Here is a 12,726-nt window from a genome sequence, read left to right on the forward strand (position 1 = left end):
AGCCAGCGCGCAGCCGTGGTCCACCCTCTCTTCGGACCCGCCTCCTGGCGACTTCACTTCCGGGCCGAGTGTTTCCGGGTCGCTGCTGGCCCGCGGGTACTGGTCTCAGTACCCCTGCAGCCGGCCGGAGCGGCTAGAGCCCAGTGGGGCCCGGCTCCGGCGGCAGCCGCGCCTCCCGCTTGCTTCCCTCGGCCGGGCAGCCCTCGGCGGCAGTGTCAGGGTGAGTGACGGGCGGCCGCGAGCGGAAACTGTCTCCGGGGCTTCCCCAGGTGGAGGGGGCGCCAGACAGCGGCAGGGCTTGGCTGGCCCGTGAGCGGGGTCCCCTCACGGCAGGCAGGACTACAGGTGGGCCCGTTGTTTCGGCGCTCCCGGGACCCCCAGCCTATCCTCAGGATCCCCATTCTCCTGGGAGCTGCCTTGTAAGCTCCTGGAACCCACCGAGGGTGGCTTAGGGCCGCTCAAGAGGAGCACCCTCTCTTCGGCGACTGGCCAAACAGAAGGACACCCCGATTTCGCCACGAGGCGGTTACTGCGCAGGGGTTCCCAGTTCAGACTCTGGCGGTACACCTGGGTTTGTACTCACTGTGTGACCTTGGATAAGTCACTTCATCTTAAGAGCCTCAGTTGCCTGTTTAAGTGTGATTGAACCTGGTTGCTAGGGCTGGAGTAGAGATGGAATGAGATCATGCAGGGCCCCTGGCATACAGCAGGCGTCCAGTAAGTGATAGTTCCTGTTACTTCATTCAATTCACGAACCCGTGGGGAGGGCCAGAATTTGAGACTGGGCTGTTTTTCACAACTGACGTGGCCCCCCGAGGCTGTAGGAATGACCGAGCTGGGACTTAGCAGCCGCCAGCTTCTGTCCCTTGCAGGGAGGGAAACAGCTTCCTTCAGAGGCAGCTGCCACTAGGGAAGCTTCTTTCGGCACCGCTGAGGTTATTTTCAGAGGTTTGGAAGGACTCTGTGTGAATTTCTTTGGAATCTAGTAGGAGTGTGGGGACCTTCTGGTGTTTCACAGCCCGTGGAAGGTGCCTTGGATGTGTCTCGGAGCCTCTTGCTTGGAACGAGTGCATTGGTGTGGGTGGGGAGGTGGAGGGGGTTGAACTGACTTCCTCGTCTGCTGTTTGGAGGCTGATGGAGCTAGACCAGGGATGTGTAAACCTGTGGACAGGGGCAGTGCACAGACCAAAATAGCTCTGCCTGTGCAGAGAGGGGGCGCCTTCAAATACTGCTTGGGGAACATTTCTGCTTGAATGGGCCAGCTGAGGTAAAGCCAAGCGAATGCTTTGTTACTTGGAATCACTTCACTTCCATGCAGTGGGAGTCTAAACAGATACAGCTTTCCTCTTAGATGTTTAGAAAATAACTAAATAAGCCACTGCCTCCCTGACTGCAATATCTCTCTTTCCATTGACTTGCTTTTCAAGAGGGTGCCTAGATTGTGGGTTCAGGAGGTGCTGACTGGAGCTGTTGACTCTGGGCACCTGCCTGCCTCTATGTTCAGGATATTCACAGTGCTGTTTTTTTGTCTTTTGGGGTTTTTTTTTTTTTTCTCCCACCAGACTGGCACGGCTTGGCGTTCCAATCCTTGGGTTGCTTGGAGAAATTAACAGCTTCTGTCGTTGGGCTGTCTCGGTCTCCTGTAACCACGATGTTTTTGCAGAGAGCGTATTTTGTTGTTCTTGCAGAGTGCTGGGAATGAATTGCTGGCTCTGTGCTCAGAAAAAACACCAGCTATGACCAGCTACAAGGCATCTTGTATTCTCAGAAAATGTTTTCAGCAGGGATGATGTCAGCTGCTTCATCACTGGCCGATGTCTCTGGCCAGCCTCTTTCCTCGGCCCTTGAGCTTACATCATATAGAGATTAGCTCTCCTAGCCCCATTCGGTGTGGGAAGATGGGAATTTTGCTACTACAGGAATTTTTGTAACTCAACTCTGCTCACGCCGCCATAAGGCATTCTAACTTAGCCAAACACTTTCGAGTAGAGCTGTCCAGCAGATGCAGCAGGATGGCTTTGCAAGAGTCAGAGTTTTGGCATTAGACCTAGGTTCAGAGCTCAGAGCCACTTCTTCCTAGCCTTATGACTTAGGGTAAGTGAGTTGGCCTCTCCGAGCCTCAGTTTCCTCTTTTTTTTTTTTTTTTTTTTTTTTGAGACAGAGTCTCGCTCTGTCGCCCGGGCTGGAGTGCAGTGGCCGGATCTCAGCTCACTGCAAGCTCCGCCTCCCGGGTTCACGCCATTCTCCTGCCTCAGCCTCCCGAGTAGCTGGGACTACAGGCGCCCACCACCGCGCCCGGCTAATTTTTTGTATTTTTTAGTAGAGACGGGGTTTCACCGTGTTAACCAGGATGGTCTCGATCTCCTGACCTTGTGATCCGCCCGTCTCGGCCTCCCAAAGTGCTGGGATTACAGGCTTGAGCCACCGCGCCCGGCCTCAGTTTCCTCTTTAACCTTGGATCTATCCTATGGATTTCATTGTTTTTCATAGAGCAGTTAGCAGAGAGCTGCCACACAGTAATCCCTTAGTAAATGGTACTGATGTAACAATAAATGAGTGAGATAAATTGGAGAAAGCCCCAGGCATCAGGGCCTGCCAACAAGAGTTCAGATTCCAGCTCTGATCCTTTCAAACTCTGTTGGACAGGTTGTTTTAATGGGAGAGCCTGTTTTCCTTATAGAGTTGTGAGGATTAAATGGGATGATGTAGGTAAAGTGGGAAGCCCAATACTTAGCACATAGTAGGACCTCAGTAATTGTTAGTCTCTTTCTTTCCTTTCCTTACTGACTGATTGAGACAGAATCTTGCTCTGTCACCCAGGCTGGAGTACAGTGGTGCCATCATAGCTCACTGCAGCCTCAAACTCCTGGGCTCAGTGGATCCCCCCACCTCAGACTCCCAAGTAGCTAAGACTATAGGTGCATGTCACCACACCCACCTAATAATAATAATAATAATAATAATAATTATTATTATTATTATTTTTGTAGAGATGGAGTCTATGTTGTCCAGGCATGTCTTGCCCTTAATTATCTTTTAGCTTTTACTTTCTTCCGCCTTTTCCCTCACCTACCCAGGTTGTTTGGAGATTTGTTTTAGATATTTTGGACTTCCTGTCCTTGTTGTTCAGATTTTGAACATCAGCTGGGCTGTTTGGATCCCTTTGCTTTATTTATTGTTTTTTAGCAACAAACAAGGGTGTGGACTGTGGTGCGATTATAGAGCAGCATACGCTGAGCCGAGCTTGCGACTGGCTGACTTTGTAAAAAATCAGTCTCTTTGAGTTCAAGGCTGACTTCCTTGGAAAAAAATTACAGCAGTATTCAGAAACTTAATGTCTCTGTGTTTGAATGGTTCTCAGGCTACCAGAAAACAAGCCCTGGGGCCAGAGGCGTGATTGCAGCTTCTCTAAGTCAAGAATGGTAAATGCATGTGTTACTATCCTCTCCAGTGTTGCAAAATACATTTCTTTATGTAGAGATGGAGTTTTTGCTCTGTTGTCCAGGCTGGAGTGCAATGGCACGATCTCAGGTCACTTCAGCCTCTCCTCCCGGGTTCATGCCATTCTCCTGCCTCAGCTTCCTCAGTAGCTGGGATTACAGGCGTTCGCCACCACGCCCAGCTAATTTTTGTATTTTTAGTAGAGACGGGGTTTTGCTATGTTGCCTAGGCTGTTCTCAAAATCCCGACTTCAGGCGATCCACCCATCTTGGCCTCCCAGAGTGCTAGGATTACAGGCATGAGCCACCGCACCTGGCCTACATTTTTATTTTTTAAGAGAATATACATTTTAAATTGTTTATTTTTTTATGGACAGAACAGTATGAACATAGAGCACATACATACTTTGATACTAAGTGGTATGCTCTCCCAGCTAGATTTGCAGGCAGGATGTGTCTCCTTCATTGCTGTCCTCTACCTTCCTCACCCATCCCCATTCCCCCACTGGGTCCAGCTCAGGCAGAAGGTGGGGGCTGCAGAAATGCTTGTTGGACATGGGAATCGTGGGGTGGTGAGAGGAATACAGGTTCCAAGTCAGAATGCCAGGCTTGGATTATTGGGTCCATCTGTTGCTAACCTTGAGCTACTTGTTGTACCTCATGCCGTCTTTCTGAGCCTGTTTCTTTGCTCTCCAGCTGATCTCCCAGGATTCTTGGGAGGTACCAATGAGAAACTAAAGTGGTGGCATCATGAATGCTGACATCCTTTACAGCATCCATGCATCTATTTCTCTTTTTTTCTTTCTCTCTCTCTTTTTTTTTTTTTTTTTTTTAGAGATGGAGTCTCGCTCTGTTACCCAGGCTGGCTGGAGTGCAGTGGGGCAATCTCGGCTCACTGCAACCTCTGCCTCCTGGGTTCTAGCAATTCTCCTGCTTCAGCCTCCCGAGTAGCTGTGATTACAGGTGCATGCTGCCATGCCCGGCTAATTTTTAAAAAAAATTTTAGTAGAGACGGAGTTTCACCATGTTGCCCAGGCTGGTCTCGCAATCCACCTGCCTCGGTGTTGCCCAGGCTGGTCTCGCAATCCACCTGCCTCGGCCTCCCAAAGTGCTGAGATTACAGGCATGAGCCACCATGCCCGGCTGCAGCATCCATTTCACCTACTTTATCAGGCACAGGCAGGCTCTGTGTTAGGCATCGTGGTGAACAACACAGACATGGTCCTTGCCTTTATGGAGCTTACCAGGAGCTTACCAGCTTGCCAGCTTACCAGGGAGGGTGGGGGGTGGACAAAGAGAGGAAGCTAGTAAATGAATAAAGTTGATAGTTTCAGATTGTGGTTATCTTAGGAGAATGTGACAATACGGAACTGGGAAGGTGAAATAGGGTGGTACCTCTAGGGGCTGATGTTTGAACTGAGGCCTGAATGATGAGAATCTTCATGAGGCATAATTTTATCCTAAGTGCATTTTGTTTTCTTTTGTAAAGACAGGGTATTGCTATGTTGCCCAGGCTGGTCTCAAACTCCTGGCCTCGAGCAATCCTCCTGCATTGGCCTTCCAAATTTCAGGGATTACAGGCGTGAGCCCCCGCGCCTGGCCCCTAAGTGGATGTGTTTGCCTCCTGTGCTCCTCAGCCTTGTTTGTCGCTGTAGCACTGGGCTCCCTCAGCAGTGCAGTGTGTTGGAGACGGTGGCCTCTCTGTGTCCCTAGTTTTGCTACACATCCTACCTCTCACCCCACCATTAATACCCCCAGGAGTCTCCTCCTGGGTACAAAAACCATGGAGGAGCCAGACTAGTGGCTCATGGAGATGAGGATGATTTTGTTGACCTCATGATAGTTGCCAGGCTCGTAGGACCTTCCTGGCTGAACACAGGTCTGCTAAAGGAGCCCCCCACACGCCAGGCCCAGTCCTGCTGCAACTTCTCTCAGTCCCTTGCCATCTCCCACACTCAGCAGACATTTATGAAGCACACAGCTCACCTTACTGAGCAAGATGGTCACAGTCCTGTACCCACGGAGCTTCTGGGCAGGAGCGGCAGGACCAGAGCATGTGAAAATGCACATCTACCACCCAGTCAGTGGTATCTGCCCCACTCAGAGAAGGCCTGGCCGCTTAGGGCTACAGCAGCGGCCATCGAGGACTTCCTGGAGCCGGCTCTCTGAGCAGCTTCATATCCCGTCATGCTTAATCCTCTTGCCAGCTCTGGACAGAGGCGCTATTATTAACCCCTTGTTTCAGATGAGAAAACCGCCACCCAGGGAGGTGGAGCAATTTGCCCGAGTAACCTGGAGAAGCAGCCCTGGCCTCGCTCGCAGGTACCTGGCCTTGGACCCCATGTCCATGACCCTGCGCGTGTTGTCTCCTTGGCCCTGGCAGTGTCCCTCCATTAATCTGGATTCGCTCCCAGCATTGTGGTGACAAGAATATTGCTGGATCTGTGCCTGTTCTACTAACAAGTGGCTAAGCAGATGACAAGATTGTGTAAAGCCTGTGCCCCAGCTCAGAACATTCTATCCTCTCCCAACAGGGGCTGCAAAGCGCTCTTGTGATAAAGGGGATGCAGGCTGTCAAAGGCTGGTAACAGCATTCCAGGGGCTGGCAGCCACTGTGGCCTCTTTTGAAAATTGTAAAGAAGACCATATCCCTCTCCCCTTGCTATAAACTCTTCAGTGGCTTCACGTGGCTCTTTGTATAAAATATCAAATTCTGAATGTGCTCTTGCAGCCTTGGGGCTGAGGGTCCCGCTGGTGCTGGCAGCTGCCTCTCCTCACGCCCCTGCCCTCGTGGCCTCGGCCTCACTGGCTGCAGTTCTGTTCCTGTGCCAGGCTTCCTGCCTCAGGAAAGCAGGGTGTGGTGGGTAAGGGCATGGACTTTAGAGCCAGATTGCTGGGTTCTGAGCTCAGCTCCTCTGCCTCTTAAGAGTTCTGTAACCTTGGGCAGTTTCTTTTTCTTAAAAATTTTTTTGTATTTTTGTAGAGATATGGTTTTACCATGTTTCCCAGGCTGGTCTCGAGATCCTGGACTCAAGCCATCCTTCCCTCTCAGCCTCCCAAAGTTCAGGAATTACAGGTGTGAGCCGCCGTGCCTGGCCTACCTTGAGCAGTTTCTAATGTCTGTGTCTCAGTTTGCACATGGGTCCACTGGGGCTAACTGTAGCGCCTCTCTCCTAGGATTGTTTAAGAAGAGAAAGTGAGGCTGGGTGTGGGGGCTCACGCCTGTAATCCTGGCACTTTGGGAGGCCGAGGCCAGTTGATTTCTTGAGGTCAGGAGTTTGAGACCAGCCTGACCAACATGGTGAAACCCCGTCTTGACAAAAATACAAAACTTAGCCAGGCGTGTTGGCGGGTGCCTGTAATCCCAGCCACTTGTGGGGCTGATGCAGGAGAATTGCTTGAACCCGGGAGGCGGAGGTTGCAGTGAGCCTAGATCACACCACTGCACTCCAGCCTGGGCAATAGAGCAAGACTCCATCTCAAAAAAAAAAAAAGGCGAGTTAGTGTGTGCGAAGCTTGTCACGTGTCTGGAGCGTCTGGTAGTGTTAGCTCAGGGCCTTCCTCTGCTGCAGCTCCTTCCCTGGCCTCTTGACCTGGCAAACTCCTCATCCTTCAGGTCTGTTGCTGTCTCAAGAGGGCTTTCCTAAACTCCCCCTTCCCCAGTGAAACCAGGACAGGAGCCCTTTCTGTACTCACCCACACTTCTCTTTCAGGAATATTAATCGTATTTTTCATTTGCGAGCACAACAAAGTCAAGGTCCATCTCTCTCTGGCCTCTGTGGTACCCCTGCTTGTAGGACCTGCTCTGTAACGTGCTGCTGGGGCCCGGGGTAGCCTAGGCCAGTTCTGCTGTTCATTTTGCCTCAGCGGCCTGAAGCCGAAGCGCGGACCGTTTCGAGGAATGACATGCTTCTTGTTCCCCTCCTTCCAGAGCACTCCGCTGGTCCAGGCGGCAACATGTCCCTGCTTTTAGCGATGTCCCTGCCTCTAATCCAGAAGCCATGGAGGAGATAAGGTAGCCCCCCTCGATCGGATGGGGAAGCCCAGTTCAATGGATACAAAATTCAAGGATGACTTATTTCGGAAGTATGTGCAGTTCCATGAGGGCAAAGTGGATACCACCACCAGCAGGCAGCGGCCTGGCGGCGATGAGTGTCTGCGGGTGGCAGCATCGACCCTGCTCAGCCTGCACAAGGTGGATCCCTTTTATCGATTCCGGCTGATCCAGTTCTATGAGGTGGTGGAGAGCTCCCTGCGCTCGCTCAGCTCCTCCAGCCTGCGGGCTCTGCACGGTGCCTTCAGCATGCTGGAGACAGTGGGCATCAACCTCTTCCTCTACCCGTGGAAGAAGGAATTCAGGAGCATCAAGGTGAGGTCCTGGAGCAGCCTCCATACAGGCCCTCCTCCTCTCTTCCTGCCCCTGGCAGTCCGTCCTGAGAGGCTATGCCAGTCTGAGTCCATCCGTCCTCTGCTCTCAGATCCTTCTGGGCTCCACACCTTCCCCTTCTCTCCAGCATCACCTCTGAACTGTTTCTGGCCTGGCTGCCACACCTTAAGCAGAGAGACTGGGAAGGCAGGGGCAGCCAGGTTATACAGGGTCTTGTAGCCCAGGGCAAGGCTTGGATTTGTTCAGAGTAGGCGGGAAAGGAGGCAGTGTGGGATCTGGCTTGCATCTGAAGAGGGTCATTCTGGCTGTGGTATGGGAAGTGGGCTGTAGAGGGGTGGGGAGAGCAGTTAGGAAGCTTCTCAGCGGTCCCAGCAAGCTGAGGGGTGTTCTGGACTAAGTGGTAATAGTAGGGGAGGAGGGGGAATTGAGAGAGGGATCCTGAATCAGACCACGCACAGGAGAGCTGTCACCTAGCCAGGCTTCTTCATTCTGCCGTGGGAGGAGCAGTAATCGAGAGAGGGGATGGCACGGGAGAGCTGTCACCTAGCCAGCCCCTTCAGTCTGCCGTGTTACTCAGCCCATCATGGAAATGCCAGAGAGGAAGGTTCTGATTGTCACCGCTCTGCCTATAATCTGGCCCCTTTATTCACCCAGGCTCCCTCTTCATATGGAGCCGAGTCTTTGCGCCCCACTAGGAAGCGAGAGGTTTTGCTCCCTGTGTTTAAGAAAGGAGCTGCTGCTGGTGGCTCACGCCTGTAATCGCAGCACTTTGAGAGGCCAAGGCGGGTGAATCATGAGGTCAGGAGTTGGAGACCAGCGTGACCAACATGGTGAAACCCCGTCTCTACTAAAAATACAAAAATTAGCTGAGTGTGGTGGCAGGTGCCTGTAATCCCAGCTACTCAGGAGGCTGAGGCAGGAGAATTGCTTGAAGCCGGGAGGTGGAGCTTGCAGTGAGCCGAGATCGAGCCACTGCACTCCCGCCTGGGCGACAGAGTGAGACTCCGTCTCAAAAAAAAAAAAAAAGGAGCTGCTGGGTCATTTCCTTGCACAACTCCTGAGTGCTTAGTAAGTCCCAGCCCTGCCTCCTCTGCCTCCCGCAGGGTAAGGCTGTCAGGATCCTTCCCTGCCCTGCCCTTTCCCCGCCGCCCCACTTCAGAGCTGGATGTCCTTTGCTTTGACATAGTCTGTCTTGTGTCTCTGAGAGAAAACCCCACCTCTCTTTTCTACTCCCTTCCTTCTAGACCTACACGGGCCCTTTTGTTTATTATGTCAAGTCGACATTACTGGAAGAGGACATCCGAGCCATCCTGAGCTGCATGGGCTACGCACCTGAGCTGGGCACTGCCTACAAGCTCAGAGAGCTCGTAGAGACCCTCCAGGTGAAGATGGTCTCCTTCGAGCTCTTTCTGGCCAAAGTCGAGTGTGAGCAGATGCTGGAAATCCACTCACAAGTGAAGGACAAGGGCTACTCCGAGCTGGACATCGTGAGCGAGCGCAAGAGCAGTGCGGAGGACGTGCGCGGCTGCTCAGACGCCCTACGGCGGCGGGCAGAGGGCCGGGAGCACCTGACGGCCTCCATGTCACGAGTGGCACTCCAGAAGTCAGCCAGCGAGCGGGCGGCCAAGGACTACTACAAGCCCCGCGTGACCAAGCCCTCGAGGTCGGTGGATGCCTATGACAGCTACTGGGAGAGCCGGAAGCCACCACTGAAGGCCTCATTGAGTCTTCGGAAGGAGCCTGTGGCAGCGGATGTGGGGGATGACCTCAAGGACGAGATCATCCGCCCGTCCCCTTCGCTGCTGACCATGGCCAGCTCTCCCCACGGCAGCCCGGATGCCCTTCCACCTGCTTCCCCCAGCAACGGCCCTGGCCTGCTGCGTGGTACCTACTTCTCCACTCAGGATGACGTGGATCTGTACACAGACTCCGAACCCAGGGCCACCTACCGTCGGCAGGATGCTCTGCGGCCGGATGTGTGGCTGGTCAGAAACGACGCCCACCCCCTCTACCACAAGCGCTCGCCCCCTGCCAAAGAGTCCGCCCTCTCCAAGTGCCAAAGCTGTGGGCTGTCCTGCAGCTCCTCCCTCTGCCAGCGCTGTGACAGCCTGCTCACCTGTCCTCCAGCTTCCAAGCCCAGCGTCTTCCCCGGCAAGGCCTCCACTCATGACAGCCTGGCCCACGGGGCATCTCTGCGGGAGAAGTACCCAGGCCAGACTCAGGGCCTCGACCGCCTCCCGCACCTTCACTCCAAATCGAAGCCCTCCTCCACGCCCACTTCCCGCTGTGGCTTCTGCAACCGCCCAGGTGCCACCAACACCTGCACCCAGTGTTCAAAAGTCTCATGTGACGCCTGCCTCAGCGCTTACCATTACGACCCCTGCTACAAAAAGAGTGAGCTGCACAAGTTCATGCCCAACAAGCAGCTGAACTACAAGTCCACCCAGCTCTCCCATCTCGTGTACAGATAGACCGGCCTCGCCCCTTCCAGCTCCAAGGGCTACATCACCAACCTTTCGGGTTTCACGGTGAAGAAGTACTCATGCATTGATCTCAGAGGCGGAGGCCTGCACTTGACCATGTAGGTGGCAGAGATCGTGGGCTGACTGTGTCCACGTGGGAGTTCACTTAGCGACTCAGATGTTTCAACCAATGGCTGCTTTGTTGTCTGACAAGGGAGAAGGTGGCACTTCCGTTCAGATTCATTTTGCTGATCTCTCCACTCCCTGTTCAGTTGGTTCTTTTTTTTGGGTTTGGTTTGGTTTTATTGTTTTGTTTTTCCTTTAAAGAGGATTTCTATCTCTGGGACCCTCACCGCACCTACCCCTCCCATTACAAAGCCGACTTGGACTGGGAAGGGCCCTTCAGGCCACCAGACATCCACCTGGAGCGGCGAGCTAGAGGCCTGTTGGCTTGTGAAATGAGCCCTCCTGCCACACGGGGCCTCTCCCAAAGGCTCATCCCTTGGCCGCCCCCTTCCCAAACGCAAGGATCCCCAGCTGGACTTTCCACCCCTGGCTTTCCCACCTCTCCAGGTGTCAAAGGTGAACCAAGTCCAGTATTAGCTGAATGTCATTTTGTACACCACAGCTCAGTCAGCCCATGGCCTTCGTGAACTTTGCTCCAACACACTGATGTGGGGGCTTCCCACAGCAGGACTGACTTCCCCCCTTTTCTGTTGTTTGCACATGCCCCTCTTACTGTACTACCAATAGATATTTTTGAGATTTATTTTTAAATAAATATTCAACTTGCTGTGTGTTTCAACGTGGTTAAAAAAATGAATTATGTAGCTATTTATTAAATGCCCTGGGTTCTTTAGTCTTCCAAGGGAGGGCCTCGCGCCCATTCATATTGTATCCTCCACTCACTACGGCCCAAGGGGAGAGGAGAGTTTGGGGTAGGGAGGAACAGACACGAAGCCTCCTTCTCTTGAGCTGGTGGAGAGTCACTGTCTTCCCTGCAGTAACTAGCTATACACCTACCTCCAGTGTGCACTTAGGGGGTGAGTGCGGGTGTCGAGGTCTGTGTGCCCGCAGACTGCTAACCTAGTGACAATTCAGGGACCTCACCTGTCGGACCTATAGCTTGCTGAGCAGGAACCTCGCACTTCACACTTCTTGAGTCTCGTTTCAGAAGGAAAATCATTTGGGATTCCTACTGCCCCTCCATCTCAGTCCTCTTCTCTTCACCAGTTTCCAGGACTCATCTGCAACATTTGCGATCTTTTTGCACTAAAAGTGGGCAGGAGTCGGCATGTGCCCATCAGACAGACGGCTCCTCAGATGCTCAGCTAAGCCTAAGCGCTTCCAAGCCTGAAGGCCCCTTCAGCTCCTCATGTGAATTACCAGCCCCCGGAGTTTCTTCGTGGGGGTACAAGAGCAGGAGTGGGGCAAGAGATTGGAAATAAAGCCCCTTCCTTGTGAACTAACATATTTTAGCCATAACTGTTTGTGATGTACACAATGTTAAGGGATTTATATGCAGTGGGTTTTTCTGGGAGAAAGTTATTCAGCTCTTGAGCAAGTTTAAGTCTGGCTGAATCCTGAGGCCACTGTGAATTTGCTGATGTTCTTCCAACTCAGTTGAGTGATTTTAAGGTTTTCCAAATCTTCTATGGCTCTTTTTTTTAATATATACATATATATATCTCTCTCTCTCTCTGGTAGATCACATGTAGATGTACAGTGTGTATGTTAAGCTGAATTTCAACCAACTTTATTACTAAGACCAGCCTAGCGGGGTGTTCATCTTTGATGTTCTTCCTTTTCACCTTTCAGAATCGGCACTGGCTGGCCCGCTCCTGAGAGCCCTAGTTTTCTAGTTTTCCATTTCCAGATTGCGTCAGCATTACAGTAACTAACTCTTTTTAACCAACCGTGATGCCACGTAACTTACCCAGTGGACGAAAGCAGGAGTGACTAACACATCGTAGGAGGGAAAGTCCAGTGTACCTGTCATCACGGACGCACTGTGGTCACAGACTGGAATAGGAGATACTACAGCCCTGCTCCCTGGTGTGCATCTTACTGGATGAGGTTGCCGTGACTGAGGTAGTTAAATACATGCTAATTTAAAAATGCAGGTGTTTTGCATTTGATTTCTACCAAGAGTTGAAATGTTGAGAGATGATTAAAAATAATAAAGTGTCTTCCATTGTTAAATGAAGTGTTTGGGGTCTTATGTCCTCTGTCCCCGCTTCTTTGAAGTTTGGTTACTTGGGAGTTTATTTTTCCTCAAGTGGTATTTAGTTTTTTAATGACAAGACTTAAATTTTCTCTTCCATGAAACTGACAAATAGCATTTGAGTGCTATACTGTGAGCCTGGCACTTTTTATTTTTTAAATTTTTTGTAAAAAATGTTTTGATTTTTTTTTTCTTTTTTTTTTTTTGAGACGG

General features: G+C 51.9%; 1 protein-coding gene across 4 annotated transcripts; it reads left to right on the forward strand.

Annotated features, from left to right (window-relative positions):
- Positions 1 to 69: 69 nt before the first annotated feature.
- Positions 70 to 12,491, forward strand: LOC105470691 (spermatogenesis associated 2). 4 transcript variants are annotated; one of them, XM_011722885.2, is made up of 3 exons: positions 70 to 220; positions 7,372 to 7,809; positions 9,072 to 12,491. In XM_011722885.2, the coding sequence occupies exons 2-3, from the start codon at positions 7,474 to 7,476 to the stop codon at positions 10,296 to 10,298; spliced, it is 1,563 nt and encodes a 520-aa protein (XP_011721187.2). In that variant the 5' UTR covers positions 70 to 220; positions 7,372 to 7,473; the 3' UTR covers positions 10,299 to 12,491. The 4 variants fall into 4 exon arrangements, with proteins under 4 accessions (XP_011721187.2, XP_011721191.2, XP_011721188.2 ...); XM_011722889.3 differs by lacking the exon at positions 70 to 220 and adding an exon at positions 239 to 345; XM_011722886.3 differs by lacking the exon at positions 70 to 220 and adding an exon at positions 371 to 717.
- The last annotated feature ends 235 nt before the right edge of the window (positions 12,492 to 12,726 follow it).

The sequence above is a fragment of the Macaca nemestrina genome, chromosome 15, assembly GCF_043159975.1.
Source record: "Macaca nemestrina isolate mMacNem1 chromosome 15, mMacNem.hap1, whole genome shotgun sequence".
Classification (NCBI taxonomy): Eukaryota; Metazoa; Chordata; class Mammalia; order Primates; family Cercopithecidae; genus Macaca; species Macaca nemestrina.